Source organism: Astatotilapia calliptera, chromosome 12, assembly GCF_900246225.1.
Source record: "Astatotilapia calliptera chromosome 12, fAstCal1.2, whole genome shotgun sequence".
In the NCBI taxonomy this organism is placed as follows: domain Eukaryota; kingdom Metazoa; phylum Chordata; class Actinopteri; order Cichliformes; family Cichlidae; genus Astatotilapia; species Astatotilapia calliptera.
Window position 1 is genome coordinate 27,054,257 of NC_039313.1, and position 19,174 is coordinate 27,073,430.

Sequence of the window (19,174 nt, forward strand, 5' to 3'; positions counted from 1 at the left end):
GTGAAAAGGAGACCTCGCCCACCCGTACCCTCCTTTCTACCGGCGGACGTGGTCTTTTGGCCGTGCTGGACAGACAATGGCGATATGGCCCTTGCGGCCGCAGTAAAAGCACTCACCGGCCCTCCGTCGGCGGGCTCGTTCCTCCGGGGAGAATTGGGAGCGTCCGATCTGCATTGGTTGCTCATGCTCATCGCCGCGATCCACATCCCGATCTCTACCTCCGCTTCCGCTAGAAGCTGTCTCCGCTCGCCCCACGGGCCTCCGGGAACTGTAGTTGCCGGTGCAGCGATGCGCCCTCATATGTTCATCTACGTTCACACATAAGGTTATCACCTCCGACAGGGTTTTGGGCAATTCTCTCATTAGTATTTCACCCTTGAGTTCATCACAAACATTGTTTATGTCATGCGGCGGCTGTGTGAAGGCAAGAGAGGACCCAAATGCACGGCTCTAGACACACGGGGATGAACTCAAAGGCAGGTCTTTATTAACAGGAACATAAGAAGCAGAGGTGGGACCAAGTCATTGTTTTGCAAGTCTCAAGTAAGTCTCAAGTCTTTATCCTCAAGTCTCAAGTCAAGTCTCAAGTAATGTCAGGCAAGTCAGAGTCGAGTCTCAAGTCACTGGTGCAAAAGTCCGAGTAAAGTCACAAGTCTGAAATTTTGAATTTCAAGTCCTTTCAAGTCTTAAAAAAAAAAAAAAACGAAAAAAGAATGTTGCAGTTATATGCTAAATGTAAATATTAGACCATGTAATTTTTAAATCTGTGTTTTTCTCAACACATGACAAAATAGTGAACTTAGAAAATATACACAAATTGTGAAATTGCACCTCTTTAAAATGCAGCTCAATTAAACCTAGCTCCAAGAATAATTTTCACCGACAGTTCTGAGACAAGCTGCATGTTATTCTTGGATGCGGTTGTAGGACCGGCTTTAAAATTGCATGACAAAAATATCATACATATTAAAAAAAACTGCATCACCAACGTAGCCTGGACAACATTTGCTAGTTAGATGAAGTCAGCTATCTCATTGTAGCATATTTATATGCATATTTATAATTATACGGTTCTTGGAGTGAGTGCACACACTCATGAAGTTTAGTAACTTCAGGTCACTGCAACAAGCCCAGGTACAGTTTACCGACGGATGGGTACAGGACCTTGAAATGCACCGTGTAGAACGAAAGACCATCGTATGAACAAAGGTAAGTTTACCAGTCTCACAAATCGTCATCATAAATACACATTCGTTAACCGTTTATTAATAGGACCTTTACGCTCAACGGTAATTAATTAGCAGTGGAAATAATTTCTGGTACGCGTTACAGAAATGTAGCAGTGACAATAATACTGTATGCTGTAATCGTACTGGGCAATTAGTGATACAAAAAAACTGTTTTATCCTGTGAATAAAAGTATATGTTTTTGTCAATGTACCATAATAACAGAAGCGAAACGCAATATTGTGTCAGGATAATTCACTATTTATGCACAATAAACACAGGAGCATAGCGCGACAATTTCTGTTCAGCGCCAGACTTGCTTGTAACCTATATCACCAATTATGTTATGAAAATGGCGCATTAACTACAACAGAAGACTTGCCTTTGTGGGAATGCTTGGAGCAGACTAACCTGTGAGCTGGAGTGTTCTGGGACGTTATATTTGGTCTTTGAATGGCTGCAATCCAGGCCATCCGTCGCCTCTTTGTTACTTCGGAAACATGGCTCGAACAATTTCTCTTCAACAACATAATCCGATAACAACCGATCTCTTTACCCGTTGGCTTTCCGTGGCTGTCATGCGACCGGCTATTGCAGTTAATAATTCAACAGCTTCTTGCCATTTGTGTGTTTCTTTTTTTATCGCTGTGTGACTGATTTCAATTGAAAGCCTGCGTGCGCTAGTACCTCTTGCCACGAGTTCCCAGAATCCTTTGCGGTTTTACCCCTGAATGACGTCACATTTTCAATCTCTATATAATATGCATGTTAAATTTTATATTTGGGGTGAAATATCAAGTCTTTTCAAGTAAACCGGTTCAAGTCCAATTCAAGTCCCAGGTCATTGGTGTAAAAGTCCAAGTCAAGTCACAAGTCTTAGAACATTTTTTCAAGTCAAGTCTAAAGTCATAAAATTAATGACTCGAGTCTGACTCGAGTCCAAGTCATGTGACTCGAGTCCACACCTCTGATAAGAAGTCATACAAAAACTATACTGGGAGCAACTAAAGCTGAGGCGCTGGGAAGACACGGGAAATGCACACAACCTAGAGGGACGACGCAACACAGAACAAAGGGACACTCTGACATAAATACAAGAAGGTAACGAGGGAAGTGGGAACACACGGGGAACACAGCTGAAGACAATTACTCATGACCGAGCAGGGAGGACACGAAACTGAAAATACTGACACCAAGATGTGGACCTTAAACACAACACAGTACACAGAGATGAGCACAGAGAGAGAGAGGCAGAGAACAAGGATGAATACGAGGGGATGACGAGAACACAGAACACAAAGGACGGGAACACGGTACCAGAACAAACACCACAATAAAAGCATGGACACAGGGGGAATCCAAATACCAAACCAAACAATCCAATGGACATAAGGAACAAAATACAAAACTACAGGAAAACTAAGAACACTGGGTCAAAATGACCCAGGACCATGACAGTTTAATAAAGTACTTATCAACGTGGGCTGCCCCCATCCAGTCTCCTCAGCCAGTGTCCAAAACTCCTCAGAGAAGTCCGCCATACACCGTCTTCCTTGTTTTAAGTTCAGCAAACAGTGACCCGCTGCTTCTGCTCCGGTGCCCCTTTCAAACACACTTATAAACTTTGAGAGAAATTCAGCATAAGCAATCTCCTGGTCGGTTTGTAGCACTGCTTGAGCCCAGTTTAAGGCTTGACCGCGGAGTAACTGAACAAAAAAGGCAATTTTTGCTCCATCACTTTCATAATTCTGCCGCAGCTGCCTAAAAGGCAACGTGATCTGTGTTAGGAAACCAGCACACTTGTGGAACTCACCAGAAAATGGCTCCGATGGCGGTAGAGATCGTTCCGGAGGCTTTATTTTTTTTCAAAATGTTGTACTGCTTGTAATTCCGTCTCCACCGTTGCTCGACACTGCGTGTATAGACCAGGTAGTGCAACATTTGAAAAATAGTTGCAGGACGGCACTGTGTAGCATTTTCCTAAATCCCTCGTTTTGCACAGTGTTGATGGGAGCCATATCTTTAGCCAGGTGATAAGTGATAGCTTCCGTAATTTCTTTGTGCCTGCGGGAGTTCAACGGGTATGGGGAAGCGCTGTATAAGGTTCCCATTATTGATGTTTGGGTGGTTGACTGGGACGGATTTTCTCCTGTCACTTTCTTGGCCTTTACAGCTTTGTCATATTGCACTTTATGGTGACATTTAAGGTGGTTATACAAATTCGTAGTGTTAGCTTGTGGTGCTGCTACTATGGCAAAACACAGCTTGCAAATGATATAATTTTGACTCTCATTGTCTTCTATAAAACCAAAAAACTTCCACACAGGGGAATGAGAACCTTTTCTTGGAATTAATTTTACAGTTGGGTTTTCATTCTCACTGCCATCAGTGAGCTTTTCCTCTGCGCTCACTGTGTTTTCTCCCCTCAGGCAGTTTCTCTCACGTGCTCTCCGTTGTTTTTTCCTGCCAGCTGGCTTCTGAATCACGTGGTATAAGGCTCCGCCCTTGTCATTTGTTGAGCAGGAAGAGTGAGCGCTTGTTTTCTTGCAGATTATGTCCCGGATCAAAATGCCGTACAATCGTCACTTTTTTTTTTTTTGTTATTGTTGTCATTTAGAAATGTGATCACACATAAGTATGAATTGAGATTGCGATTTTTTAATGATTAATTGTGCAGCCCTACAATACTGTTCAACTGATGCAACACTTTTATGCAGACAGGTTGTAAGTAATCCAGAAAAGTTGGAACACCTGTAGGAATTATTAGAGCCAGCATTCACAGCTTGATCAACCTCCATTGCTGCAGAACAGTTTTAAATTGTTAACCCAATTTGTGTTGTGTTGGGAAAAAAAAGCATTTTTGTATAATTTGAAATGTACATTATTTTTCAGTTTTGGGTGAGCTTACCTTTTCTTTCTTTTTTTTGACCTCTGGCAGTTCACCACTTACCTTTGTCAACCTATTCAAGGGACTTGGAAAAATTGGGATGTTCTAAAACTTTTGACTGGTAGGCTCCTACTTCTTCACTGGGAACACGAGTTACAAATTCTTTTCATTGAGGTCTGGTTATAGATACAAAGCAAACGGAAAACTTTCACACATTTTGGTTTACAGGGTTACAAAACTCAGTTCACAACTACGCATTTGATTTACAAGTATAAAATATTTATGACCACAATTTGAGCCCATAGAAACCTGTCAATACTAACAGATGAACAAACATATAGGTTGGTGTTAGTATTTTTAGAAGATTGCTTGAAATGAAGAAAAATACACACAGTGCAGACATAAAAACATGCATAAATCAGTCTTATCCCATAAGTACAATCACAGAGTGGTATTTACAGTTCTAGTCTTTGTTTCTATGTGTTTATGTGTTCAGGCCAATGATGCCTCAGGGAACATGTGGAACTGGCTGTACTTCATCCCTCTCATCATCATCGGCTCTTTCTTCATGCTCAACCTGGTGCTAGGTGTGCTGTCAGGGTGAGTACAAACTATGAGGATGGTCTGAGATAAAAATTCCTAAAACTATTCCTTATATTTGAACCCAGCTTTATCTTACCAAGTCGCTGCACCTTGTTGGCTTGCCAAAGATAAGATAAAATGGGGAAACAGAAACCTGTACTGGTTCATTGCTGCAAGTAGTTAAATATTCTTTGAGTCATACCATGTTGAGAAAGGGCATGTTCTCACAAAGCATTTGTGTCTACCTGTGTGTTTAAACATACAAATTCTACATTTCAGTTGAGAATTTTTCAAGGCTGTAGACTATAACAAAGACATAACCACAGTGGCATTACCAATTCAATTCATTTTCAATTCAATTCAATAAAACTTTATTGATCCTGAAGGTTGACCCCAAAGGAAATTGGGTTAAGGCTGCCGACCTTTGCCAGAGCCATCTTACCCTTCCGACCATACATACATTACACAAACATCATATGTGGAAGACAGGTTGGGTATAACAATGGAAAATGCACAACATGAGGAAAGACGAAGAGAAAAAAAGGAGAATTTGTTATTCCTGTCAGCTTTTGCCTTGAGCATCCAGCTGGCACTAGGGGGGGGCACATGAGATGAAGATGGTAGTTGATTTGGTTAGTGCGAACAAACTGCTTCCAATTTTACAGTAGTCTAATGTCCATCACTGGTCACCAGGTTTCTCAATTCCCGTTGTTATTCTTCAAGATGTTATCCATATTGCAGAGCCATGAACTTCTCCAAGATCTTGTCCATATTGTGTTCCAAAAAAACACAGTCTGAGTACTCACAGCCCTGCCCATCATTTATCATGTCGGCCAGCCTAGTGGGATTTTGAACAGCTGAAGGATCTAATTTTGGTTGTGCTGTGGCGTCCAACTACTGTTTTTCCTAGTGTGACTCTAATATCAGTTTCTCTATTTGTGTTGTTTTCTTTTAGCTTGGTGGTTTTGTTTGGCAGCTTACAGCTTTGCTGATAATTCTTTTCGCAAATTTTTCTTACATCATTGTAATTTACAAATACAGCTAAGCCTTCTCAGCACTAAACAGCAGTCACAAACAGATACTAGGATTTACGCTTTTACGTTTTGGGTTTTTTTGTGTTTTTTTTATTAACGGGGGGAGTCATAAATCACTAGTTTTGTAAAGTATAATTAATCACAATTTTAAGTCAGCTATAGTTAAAATCTGTTCTGTTATTCAGATTTGTTTTATATATATAAAAAGTTGTGTTGAAGTCCTCAAACGGTCTTCAAAAGCATTGCATGTGATTTCAAAATGTGTGCAAATATGGTGTACAGAGCAAATAATATTGTTTTAATCAGGGAGCACACAGGCTGTCAGACTGTTACTCCTGATTACAACTTTTCTTCTCCCATATGTGATGCTGAGCACATTGCACTGTTACTCTTACACTTTATGTCATTTTTAACTTCATTTCTGAAGCTCTTTTCAGTAACACAGCTTTAAAACATAATTGAATATGAGCATTAACACTAAAGATGCCTAGCTGAACTAGAATAGAACTATGCTTTCAGATAATTTAAAAATTCATCAGTAAATTTGTTGATTGTATTAAAAAGCCAGTGCAGAAATCTTGTGTGTCACATTTGAATGCAGGTCTCACAGTACCCCTTGCACTGTCTTCACATATCTTGCAAATTAAGGATGGACTCACAGAGTGGCATTCATGTTAATTTTCCAGCTTCCAGCAGTTAAGGTGATTTTTTTTAAGACATAGCATTGTGGATTGACTCTGTCCTTACTCTTAATGTAAACTTTCCCCTCCTATTATCAAATCTACCTCACAGTTTCTTTTTGAAAACAAGTCAGACTGTCCCTCAAAGACCCTAGTAATTTGTTGTTGTTGCAAAGTAATTGGCAGAATATTTTCTTACTCAACATTAATTCGTGTATACAGGGAGTGCAGAATTATTAGGCAAGTTGTATTTTTGAGGAATAATTTTATTATTGAACAACAACCATGTTCTCAATGAACCCAAAAAACTCATTAATATCAAAGCTGAATGTTTTTGGAAGTAGTTTTTAAGTTTGTTTTTAGTTTTAACTATTTTAGGGGGATATCTGTGTGTGCAGGTGTCACGGTCCTGGGCCATGTGGGCCCAGTATTCTTAGTTCCTTGTATTTTTATATTTCGTTCCTTATTTAGGCCATGTTTTCTGAGTTGCCCTGTTGTGTTGTTCCCTAAGTGTTTTCCCTTCATGGCTTTTACCCCCTGTGTGCCCCTCTGTGTATCTGTGAGCCCTCGTCTCCCTTTGTGGTTGTTTCATGTTTCCCCAGCCCGTTATGTCTGTGTTTTCCCCGTGCTCTCTCTCCTCCTGTCTGAACCTCTGTGCCTGTACATGTCATGTTCAGTTCACCCCGCCCTGTCTCGTTATGATTATCAGTGTCACCTGTGTTCCCCGTGTGTGCCCACTTTCCTCGTTTACCCTCTGTGTATTTCTGTCTGAGTCTCCCTCTGTTCGGCGTCGCGTTCTCCCTCATGCCGTGTGTGGTTCTCCCCGTGTCTTCCGGTATATGTTACTTTAGCTTTTCCCAGTTTAGTGTAGTTTTGCATTGCTTTTGTATCATCGTTATTGTTTATCACCTGCCAGCAATAAAGCTGCATTTTGAGTTTATCCCCCGTGTCTGTGAGTTTGCAATTTGGGTCCTCATCCTGCCTGCCACACGGCCGAACCATGACAGCAGGTGACTATTACTGTGCATAATTATTAAGCAACTTAACAAAAAACAAATAAATACCCATTTCAATTATTTATTTTTACCAGTGAAACCAATATAACATCTCCACATTCACAAATATACGTTTCTGACATTCAAAAACAAAACAAAAACAAATCAGCGACCAATATAGCCACTTTTCTTTGCAAGGACACTCAAAAGCCTGCCATCCATGGATTCTGTCAGTGTTTTGATCTGTTCACCATAAACATTGCGTGCAGCAGCAACCACAGCCTCCCAGACACTGTTCAGAGAGGTGTACTGTTTTCCCTCCTTGTAAATCTCACATTTGATGATGGACCACAGGTTCTCAATGGGGTTCAGATCAGGTCAACAAGGAGGCCATGTCATTAGTTTTTCTTCTTTTATACCCTTTCTTGCCAGCCACGCTGTGGAGTACTTGGACGCGTGTGATGGAGCATTGTCCTGCATGAAAATCATGTTTTTTTTTTTTTTTTTTTTTTTTTTTTTTTTTTTTTTTTTACAACTTTATTTATAGTTTTCCAACAAAACAGTCCAGAATTTCTTACAAAAGTTGCGAACCCTACCCCCCACCCCCATCCAGGTGGCATCCCCACAACCAGGAAGCACAATACACACAACACAAAAAAAAAAAAAAAAAAAAAAAAAAAGGGGAGAAACACTCAAACCAATCTGTGACAGTCATTATAGCACCAACAGCCGGACCCCGGCACATGAGAGAAGAAACAAAGAAGAAAAAGGGAATAAAGAAATCCCAACAGTCAAAGTACGGGCATTGAGGAGACTATGGACAGCAGTCCGAGAAGAGAGCAAGAGCATAAATCACCAACAAGTAAAGAACAATAAATCAGGCAAAAGACAGACTCTTGACATGAGTTATGAACCGTGACCAGGTTTTGTCATATTTACTCTCCAAGCCGCGCACGGTATACCTAATTTTTTCCAGAGCTAATCCCAACATCACCTCTCTAATCCAATGGACGTAGGAAGGAGGGTTCGACGCCTTCCAGCTCAGCAGTATCAGACGGCGGGCATGCAACGAGGCAAAGGCTATTGCGTTCTTGTGGAGGGGAGAGAGTCTCAGCTCTTCCCGAGGTACACCGAAGATAGCTATCAAAGAGTCAGGCCGCAGTGTTTCACCCGATATAGCTGACAGTGATTGAAAAATTGATGTCCAGAAACCATACAGGGAGGGACATGACCAAAACATGTGCCCCAAAGAAACAGGAGAGTAATCACATCTAGGACAATTCGGTGCAACATCAGGGTACAGTTTAGACAGTCTGTCATTAGAATAGTGGAGCCTGTGGACGACCTTAAATTGAATCAGGCCATGTCTAATACAGAGAGAAGACGTATGTATACGCTGTATGGCTTTCTTCCAGATGTCTTCTGATATGAGTTCTCCAACCTCCCCTTCCCACGCCGCCTTAGGTTTGTCCCATGTATGAGGGCAGTTTTCAAGAATCAATGCATAAATCTTCGATATTGCTCTTTTAGTGGGCTGACTCACATTAAGAACTAGATACAGTAGGTCCTTAGAGGGCAGAGACGGGTACCCTGGGAGAAATTTAGAGGCAAAACTCCGAGCCTGAAGGTATCTGAAGTAGTGAGACTTTGGTAAGTTATGGTCTTCACACAAATATTTAAATGAGACAAAGCCATCCTCAGTGAAGAGATCTTGAAAGAAAACCAGACCGTTTCTGTGCCAGACTGCAAATGAATGATCTATTTGAGATGGTGTAAAAAGATGGTTGAACATTATCGGAGAAAAGCTACAAGTATTTGTCAAGTTAAAATGTTTCCTGAATTGACCCCAGATCTTAATTGAATTTTGAACCACCAAATTGGAGTTCAGCCCAGATGCTTTGACATTCAGTGGGAGAGGGGCAGTTAAGATCGAAATCGGAGAGATTGGGAGTGTAGCTCTCAGTTCCATATCTGCCCAGACTGGACCCTCCCCATCCGCAAACATGGTTATCCAATATGTCAGCTTGACAATGTTAGCAGCCCAATAATAGAATAAGAAATTAGGTAAGCCCAAACCACCATCAGCTTTAGCTCTCTCCAGGCTTGCTCTCCTTATGCGCGCAGGTTTTTTGTTCCATATGAACAAAGAGACAAAGCGATCCAGCTGGGCAAAATAGGATTTGGGGAGAAAGATGGGGATCATTTGGAATAGATAAAGAAACCTGGGCATTACAGTCATCTTCACCACATTTATCCGTCCTGCCAGCGAAAGTGGAAGTTTTGACCACCTACCCAGATCAGATTTAGTACTGTCCAGAATAGACCTGTAGTTATACTGGAAAATAGTCTTAATCGAGCCAGCTATTTCCAGTCCCAAATATGTGAATTTGTCATTTTCAATTTTAAAAGGCAAATCGTCATAAGTGGTCTGTTTTGCCAGATTGTTCAATGGAAACAGTAAAGATTTTGATAAATTAACCTTATACCCCGATATGTTGCTGAACTCCCGCAGCCAGCGGAAAAGGTGGGGCATACTCCCAATTGGGTCTGATATCTGCAAAAGGAGATCATCAGCATAAAGCAGAGTTTTATGAATTACCTCACCCCTGGATATACCTTTAATCCTCTCATCAGATCTAATAGCAATTGCCAGCGGTTCGATCGCAATGTCAAACAGGAAGGGTGACAGGCAACAGCCCTGCCTCGTCCCCCTGTAGAGCGAAAAATATTCCGAAATCAGACCATTTGTCCTGACTGCAGCCATAGGCGTTGAATATAGGACTTTAATCCATCTACAAAAAGTAGGTCCCATGCCGAATTTCTCCAGAACTGTGAAAAGGTAGGACCATTCGATTCTATCAAACGCCTTTTCAGCGTCAAGGCTCAGAATAACTTCCGGTTGTATTGTCGAATGGGGGGAGAATACCACATTAAACAGTCGTCTCACATTAAAAAATGACTGCCGTCCGGGAATAAAGCCCGTTTGGTCCTCATTAATAATGGTGGAAATAATAGGGTCCAACCGTAGTGCAAAATCTTATAGTCACAGCACAAAAGACTTATTGGCCTGTATGAGCTACACTGTACAGGATCTTTATCTTTCTTTAGTAAGACTGAGATCGTGGCCTGGGTAAGCGTCTGCGGCAGATTGCCAGTAGCAAAAGATTCAGCATAAACTGATTCTAAAATAGGTGTGAGCTTCGAAGAGAATTCCTTGTAAAACTCCATGGGGAAACCGTCCGGACCTGGCGACCTTCCAGTCTGAGATAATTTAATAGCATTCGTTATCTCTTCAATCGACAACGGCTGTTCCAACGGCGACTGAGCGTCCGGAGAGAGCTTGGGAAGATCCAGCGAGTCAAGAAACGAGTAGATCTCGGATGAATTACTGCCCACCTCTGATTGATATAGGGTAGAGTAAAAATATTTGAACTGGTCATTAATGACTCGGGGGTCGTGAGATATCGAATCAGCACCTATTTCAATTCCCGAAATCACGCGCTCAGCTGACCGCTGTTTGAGCTGAAGTGCAAGGAGCCTCCCCGCTTTATCTCCATGCTCATAATATACCTGCCTGGATTTAAAAATATTTCTTTCGGCTCTCCATGTCATAAGCGTGTCAAATTCAGTTTGCAACAGTAATTTCTCCTTAAAAAGATCTGGCGTAGGTGAAAGAGCGTAACGCCTATCCATATCCGCAATCTTGTCAGCCAGTTCTTTAAGTTGTTTAGAGCGCTCCTTGTCTCTGTGTGCCACATAAGAAATAACTTGGCCCCTAATATAGGCTTTCATAGACTCCCACAAGACTCCCCTCGACACATCCTGGGTGTCATTAATTTCTAGAAAGAAGTCAATCTGATTGCTGAGAAACGTTTTAAAGCGTTCACATAAAAGTAATAGGGGGTCTAGCCGCCACGTTCGTTGGGGCGCTACATTACCTGGAAAAACCAGACCCATCTGCACAGGGCTATGATCTGACAACACTATACTGTGGTATTTGGTGCTGGAAATTAAGGGAAGTAGCTGGTTATCGACAATGAAGTAATCAATCCTGGAGTAACTATGATGTACAGGGGAAAAAAAGGAAAATTGCTTCGTAGATGGGTTTGTTGCACGCCAAGGGTCTGATAGGCCGTAAGAACGAAGTAGGGAATTAATAGCCACTGCTGCTGACGAGAGGGTGTTGCTCGACCTCACGCTTGATCGGTCCAGCTGGGGAGAAAGGACACAATTAAAGTCTCCACCTAGAATTAGTTTATAGGAGACAAGGTCTGGGAGAGTCGAAAAAAAATTAAGAAAGAACTGTGCGTTGTCCCAGTTAGGTCCATAAATATTAGCCAGTATTAGTGGTGTGTTAAACAGCTTGCCCACTACAACAACATATCTGCCATTAGGATCTGATATCACTTCAGAGTGTTCAAATGGAACCCCCTTCCTAATTAAGATTGCTGTTCCCCTGGCTTTGTAGTTAAAACGTGAATGATATATTTGTCCAATCCACTTACAACCTAATCTTTTTTGGGAGTTAGTATTTAAGTGTGTCTCCTGTAGAAACATCACGTCAGGTTTGAGCGATTTCAAGTGACTAAATACCTTGCTTCTTTTAACCAAATTATTCAGCCCTTTGACGTTCCAGCTAATGAATGAGACCGATTTCTGTTGATTATTCACATTATCCAGAGTCATAGTGCCACAATCGATAATAGACTGATCCTGCACGTTGGTTATATCTCAGTGTTTCAGTGCCTGTTTGAGCCACAACATAAACCACAGATAAACCCAAAGCAAAACTAACAAAAACAAACAGATAAACATAGATAAACCTCTCACCATCCTGGACCCCTGGGCTGGTCTTCCACAAACCTGAGACTGCCCTGAAAACACTCCTCTGTCTCCTAGGCATATAACACGTTTACACTAGCTTAAACTCTTACATGAACTCAGCAAAGACAGAACAAAGTATAATAGGACCCTTGACTCAGCATCATTATCGCCGCATGCATGTCGGCACCCATCCACTTACAGGCCGGTACGGCTCTGAACACTCACGGTTGGAAAATAATCCCACAAGAAAGGGGTAAAACCCAATAGAAATAATGACACTGGTGATAAGAAAAAGGGGATTAATTAATCAGAATACATCAAAAAGCAAAATAAAAGCACTGTTGGGGTTATGGTGTCGGGCTGGAACTAAGACCAATGAGGATACCAAAGATATTCTGAAATAAAATATTCCCCAGGCCACATGACATCCACAGAAATCCCCAACATCTTATAGCTATACCTTGTCCAATCATAAAGGGCATCCAACCGTAGCGTGGCGACGTTCACCAGTCAATGCACAGCCTGTGCAGACTACCTCAATGGTAGCACGCAGCGTGTGATACTTGTTGTGGTCCGTGAATTAACTGTCACTCTCCCTCCGTCTCCCGCGGGCGCAGATTGGTCTCGACGTAGTGCCTTGCCTTGATCGGGTCTTCGAAAGACATCCGTTCGCCAGCCGGGGTCGTGATTTTCAATGTAGCTGGATACAGGAGACCATATTTCACTCCCGTACACCGGCGAAGCAATCTTCTCACCTCGGTAAAGGCCGATCTCTTCTTTCTAACGGTGGCCGAGTAATCTGGGTAGATGTAGAAACGCTTCCCATTACGGGTAATGGGACCTGCCCCCATGGCCTTTCGAAGAACATCCACTTTCTCCTGAAAATAGTGGAACTTGACGATTATCGGTCTCGGGGCATCTCCATCCTTTGGCCTCGGCTGCAGGCTCCTATGCGCCCGATCGAGCGTCGGCGTATAGTCGAGGGCGAGCGCTTCCTTCAACAATTCAGCCACGGCTTTCTCCGGTCGAATATTTCCGAATCCCTCTTCCACTCCAATTAGTCTGCAGTTATCACGACGTTGCCGGGACTCCAAATCATCGGCCTTGTCTGCCAACCGGACGACTTGGGCAGATAGCGCATCAACTTTAGCTTCCAGTGCTACAACACGGTTAGCCTGGCCATTAGCTTCCTCCTCAAGATCATCAGTGCGGGTCGAGAGCGTGGCGTTTTCTTTCTGCATGTCTTCGATAGCCTTCGCAAACTCTGCGCGCACACTCAGGACCTCTGACCTTAAATCACCCGCCAAGTCGTCTATTTTCTTGTGTAGTTCACCTGCAGCTGTCATCACAGACGAGTCGATCTTGGCTAGCACATTCTGCTCCGTTTGCTTTATGGCAGCCATGATTGTGTCGAGATCCGGCCCGGCCCCCACCCCCGCGGCCGGATCCGCACCAGGCAAGTCCGAGGCATCAGGCCCCGGCTTCTGCTTGAGCGATTTAGGCATGTTGAACAGCTTTAGACTACAAAATACAACTGATTCGAAAGATTAGGCACTTGTGAGACGGGTTCGCGCCGGGATGTACTAGAAGGGGAGCGGGAAAATTACGCAAATGGTCAATCTAAGCAGAGCTCGCAAAAACACGTCTTCACATGTCGCTGCTCTCTCCCCTCCCTCTCGAAAATCATGTTTTTCTTGAAGGATGCAGACTTCTTCCTGTACCATTGCTTGAAGAAGGTGTCTTCCAGAAACTGGCAGTAGGACTGGGAGTTGAGCTTGACTCCATCCTCAAGCCGAAAAGGCCCCACAAGCTCATCTTTGATGATACCAGCCCAAACCAGTACTCCACCTCCACCTTGCTGGCGTCTGAGTCGGACTGGAGCTCTCTGCCCTTTACCAATCCAGCCACGGGCCCATCCATCTGGCCCATCAAGACTCACTCTCATTTCATCAGTCCATAAAACCTTAGAAAAACCAGTCTTGAGATATTTCTTGGCCCAGTCTTGACATTTCAGCTTGTGTGTCTTGTTCAGTGGTGGTCGTCTTTCAGCCTTTCTTACCTTGGCCATGTCTCTGAGTATTGCACACCTTGTGCTTTTGGGCACTCCAGTGATGTTGCAGCTCTGAAATATGGCCAAACTGGTGGCAAGTGGCATCTTGGCAGCTGCACGCTTGACTTTTCCCAGTTCATGGGCAGTTATTTTGCGCCTTGGTTTTTCCACACGCTTCTTGCGACCCTGTTGACTATTTTGAATGAAACGCTTGATTGTTCGATGATCACGCTTCAGAAGCTTTGCAATTTTGACTCTGCAAGATATCTCACTATTTTTGACTTTTCTGAGCCTGTCAAGTCCTTCTTTTGACCCATTTTGCCAAAGGAAAGGACGTTGCCTAATAATTATGCACACCTGATATAGGGTGTTGATGTCATTAGACCACACCCCTTCTCATTGCAGAGATGCACATCACCTAATATGCTTAATTGGTAGTAGGCTTTCGAGCCTATACAGCTTGGAGTAAGACAACATGCATGAAGAGGATGATGTGGACAAAATACTCATTTGCCTAATAATTCTGCACTCCCTGTATATTTGAATGCTATAATGTGTTGACTTCTTTTTTTTACCTAAGTTGGACAGCAAGTCAGCATGCCAGAGTCATTCATTTGTTTATTTCACAATGGAGATATTTTTTTAATGTCTTTTTTCTAGTTTTGTGTTTTTATTCTTGCTGTTTTGTAAGTTCTGAAAGTAGGCAGGTTTAGGTATATCCACAATGTGACTGAAGCAGCTTAAAGCCATTTACACCATTTTTGTTTTTTAACCTGATCAAAGAAACATGTTTCAGTGGCTCATTTCCTTTCATTTCCACTCCTACAGTGTGGTTTCTAGTCACAAACAAGCAAGTTTAATTATCTCTCAAGGTTGAAAACTTCAGGGGGACACAGACAAAAAAAACAAAACAAACAAATCCTAAATATAGCCTCTTGCCTGCATTTCTGGTCTAAACAGAAGAAAAGTTATTAAAAGAAAAAGACTTCCACCTGTATAAATACCAGGTCTGTTCTTTTAAAGGAAGATAATAATTAAAATAATTAACTAGCTCTTCTACTTTATTACACAACAACAACAAGCATGGTCCAGTTTGTTTGCTTGTTTGTTTGTTAATTTATTTCAAACAAGTAAATAATAATAATGGATTGGATTTATATAGCACTTTTCAAGGCACCCAAAGCGCTTTACAATGCCACTATTGATTCACTCTCACATTCACACACTGGTGGAGGCAGCTACGGTTGTAGCCACAGCTGCCCTGGGGCAGACTGACAGAAGTGAGGCTGCCATATCGCGCCATCGGCCCCTCTGGCCAACACCAGTAGGCAAGTAGGGTAAAGTGTCTTGCCCAAGGACACAACGACCAGGACAGAGAGCCCGGGGATCGAACCGGCGACTTTCGGGTTACAGATACGCTTCCCAACCCCCTGAGCCACGGTCGCCCAATATACAGGTACATTTAGTAAAGAAAATAAGAGAGAGAAAAATACTATACAAAAGTCAATACATTTCAGCCTGTCCAGTTGGAACCAGGATGTAAGCGGTGGCTCAGTCAGCCTTGGGCCCCGACACATTCAATCTCCAGCCAATGGCCAGCTACCTGGAGTTTACAAAGAAATAAAAACAAAGGAAAATGAACAGAACCCCGTCCAGGTACTGTGATCACTGGCAAAATTTGCTTGCCAATTCCTATCCTGTTTATTTACAGCAGCTGTAGTTGTATTAGTATAGTAGTATTAGTAGCATATTTGTACATTATATCACTAAAAACAATTTTGTGATGTAAGCTAAGTAATACAAGTGTTTCTTGACGTGGCATACACTTTAAAATGGTAAGAACTTTGATGGAGATTACAATCACTTTGTTAGGTGCACATTGTTTTAAGGTGAGAAGAGTGTTTTTAGACTTTTTTTCATTTAATTTCATTGTCTCTTGTTAATATCCTTTTATATTTTCCTAACATACTTATCCTGTACATCGGTACTGTATAAGCGGACATAAAGGCTTGACAAAAGCATTCAGGGACACATAGCTCCTCTCTATGCTTATGTTGTCTGTTTCCTGCCATAGAAACTGTCACATAGCTTTATAGTTACTTGTAACATGGAAGGTGACGAATGCAGTCTGACATATCCGTGCGGGGTTGTCATTGTTTAAAGGCAAGGCAAGTTTATTTGTATAGCACAATTCAACAACAAGGTGATTCAAAGTGCTTTACAGAGACATTAGAAACAAGAACAAATAAAAAGCATGATTTAAAATTGATTAAAACAAGCAAATAAACTAACTAACTAATTAACAAACAAACAAACAAACAAACAACAGTATATAAAATCAAAACAGATAAAATCAGAACAGTAGATAAAATCAGTAGTTAATGTAAGTTTTGAAATTTAAGCTTAAAGTGTGGATTTGGTGCTTTATTCAAATGCAGCTGAGAACAGGTGAGTCTTCAACCTGGATTTAAATAAACTGAGTGTTTCAGCTGATCTGAGGCTTTCTGGGAGTTTGTTCCAGATATAAGGAGCATAAAAGCTGAATGCAGCTTCTCCGTGTCTGGTTCTGACTCTGGGAACTGATAAAAGACCGGATCCAGATGACCTGAGGGATCTGGATGGTTCATACTGGGTCAGGAGGTCATTGATGTATTTTGGTCCTAAACCATTCAGAGCTTTATAGGCCAGCATCAGAACTTTAAAGTCTATCCTCTGACGGACAGGCAGCCAGCGTAAGGACCTCAGAGCTGGACTGATGTGGTCCACTTTTTTGGTCTTCGTGAGGACTCGAGCAGCAGAGTTCTGAATGAGCTGTAGTTGTCTGACTGATTTTTTAGGTAGACCTGTAAAGATGCTGTTACAGTAATCAAGCCTACTAAAGATGAATGCATGGACTAGTTTTTCCAGGTCCTGTTGAGACATCAGATCTTTTATCCTTGAAATATTCTTGAGGTGATAGTAAGCTGACTTTGTTATTGTCTTAATGTGTTTCTCTAAGTTTAGGTCTGCATCCATCACTACACCCAAATTTCTCGCCTGGTTTGTGGTTTTTAGATGTATAGATTGAAGTTCTCTGGTGACCTGTAATCGTTTTTCTTTGGCGCCAAAGACTATTACCTCAGTTTTGTTTTTGTTTAGCTGGAGAAAATTGTGGCACAACCAGTCATTGATTTCCTCAATGCATTTACCAAGAGCCTGTACAGGGCCTCGGTCTCCTGGTGACATTGTGATATATATTTGTGTGTCATCTGCATAGCTGTGATAGTTTATTTTGTTGTTGTTTATAATCTGTGCCAGTGGGAGCATGTAGATGTTAAACAGAAGGGGTCCCAAGATGGAACCTTGGGGAACTCCACATGTGATACTTGTCTGCTCAGATGTGAAGTTACCTATTGATACAAAGTATTTCCTGTTTTCTACGTATGTTTTGAACCAGTTTAGTACAGTTCCTGAAAGACCTGTCCAGTTCTCCAGTCGTTTGAGTAATATGTTGTGGTCAACTGTATCAAATGCTGCACTGAGATCCAGTAAAACTAAGACTGACATTTTTCCACTGTCTCTATTCAGACATATGTCATTGAACACTTTGGTCAGAGCGGTTTCAGTGCTGTGGTTCTGTCTAAAACCTGACTGGAAGGCATCGTAGCAATTATTCTGTTTTAAGAAGTAACTGAGCTGTTGAGAAACTGCTTTTTCAATGATCTTACTTAAAAACGGGAGATTTGAGATCGGCCTGTAGTTGTTCATTTGTGTCTTGTCAAGATTGTCCTTTTTCAGTATAGGTTTGATTACAGCAGTTTTTAGTGATTCTGGAAACACACCTGATAATAAAGAAAAGTTGACGATCTGTAACAGGTCTGACTCTAAAGTCTTTGAGACCTTTTTGAAAAAACTTGTTGGCAGGACATCTAAACAGCAGGAGGAGGAGTTCAGTTGACCTAAGATGTCCTCCAGGTCTTTGCTGTTAATAGGGTGAAACTGTTTCATGGTGTTTAAACAGTTTTTTGGTGGACACAGTACATATCCTGGATCTGCTGTTGATGTACCAATTGCTTGTCTAATTTTTTGGATTTTTTCAGTGAAGAATTTGGCAAAGTCATTGCAGGCCATGGTCGAATGAAGTTCAGCTGCCACTGACACAGGAGGGTTTGTTAGCCTGTCAACTGTAGAAAATAAGACCCGAGCATTATGGCTGTTTTTAGTGATGATGTCAGAGAAGTAGGACCTCCTTGCATTCCTCAGTTGTAAATTATAATTGTGAAGTTTCTCTTTATAAATGTCATAATGAACCTGGAGGTTTGTTTTTCTCCATCTGCGCTCAGCTTTCCTACACTCTCTTTTTTCATTTTTCACCAGTGTGGAGTTTCTCCATGGAGACTTTTTCCTTCCAGAGATAACCTTCACCTTAATGGGAGCAATAGTGTCCATTACATTTAACATGTTAGCATTGAAGCTATTGACGAGCTCATTGACTGACCCTCTGGACAGGTCAGGTGTTAATGGGAAGACCTGGTTAAAAATTGCACTACTGTGTTCAGTTATACACCGTTTTGTGATCACTGTTGTTGATATATTTGTGTGGGCTGAGATTTTACTTTCAAAGAAAACACAGTAATGATCAGACACGCCCACATCAGACACAGTAACCTTTGAAATGCTCAGGCCTTTGGAGATCAGTAGGTCAAGAGTGTGTCCTCTATTATGTGTGGCCTCTGTTACATGCTGAGTCAGCCCAAAGTTGCCCAGAGTGTTACTCAGGTCTTTAGTCCCTTTGTCCTGAGGGTTGTCCACATGAATGTTAAAATCCCCAGTAATAATTACACAGTCAAAATCAACACAGATCACAGACAGCAGTTCACTGAGGTCATTAAAAAAGTCTGTGCAGTATTTGGGAG

The 19,174-nt window shown here is 41.9% G+C and overlaps 1 protein-coding gene across 16 annotated transcripts in view; it reads left to right on the forward strand.

Moving 5' to 3' along the window:
- LOC113033089 (voltage-dependent N-type calcium channel subunit alpha-1B-like) overlaps positions 1-19,174 on the forward strand; it is a 321,621-nt gene that overhangs the window by 67,774 nt on the left and 234,673 nt on the right. For 15 of the 16 annotated variants that reach the window (XM_026186433.1, XM_026186426.1, XM_026186427.1 and 12 more), the window contains one exon: positions 4,611-4,714. In XM_026186433.1, coding sequence (XP_026042218.1) covers positions 4,611-4,714 — 104 coding nt within the window. Of the gene's footprint in view, positions 1-4,172; positions 4,236-4,610; positions 4,715-19,174 lie in introns of those variants that run through there. The other variant, XM_026186431.1, reaches the window with a different exon arrangement.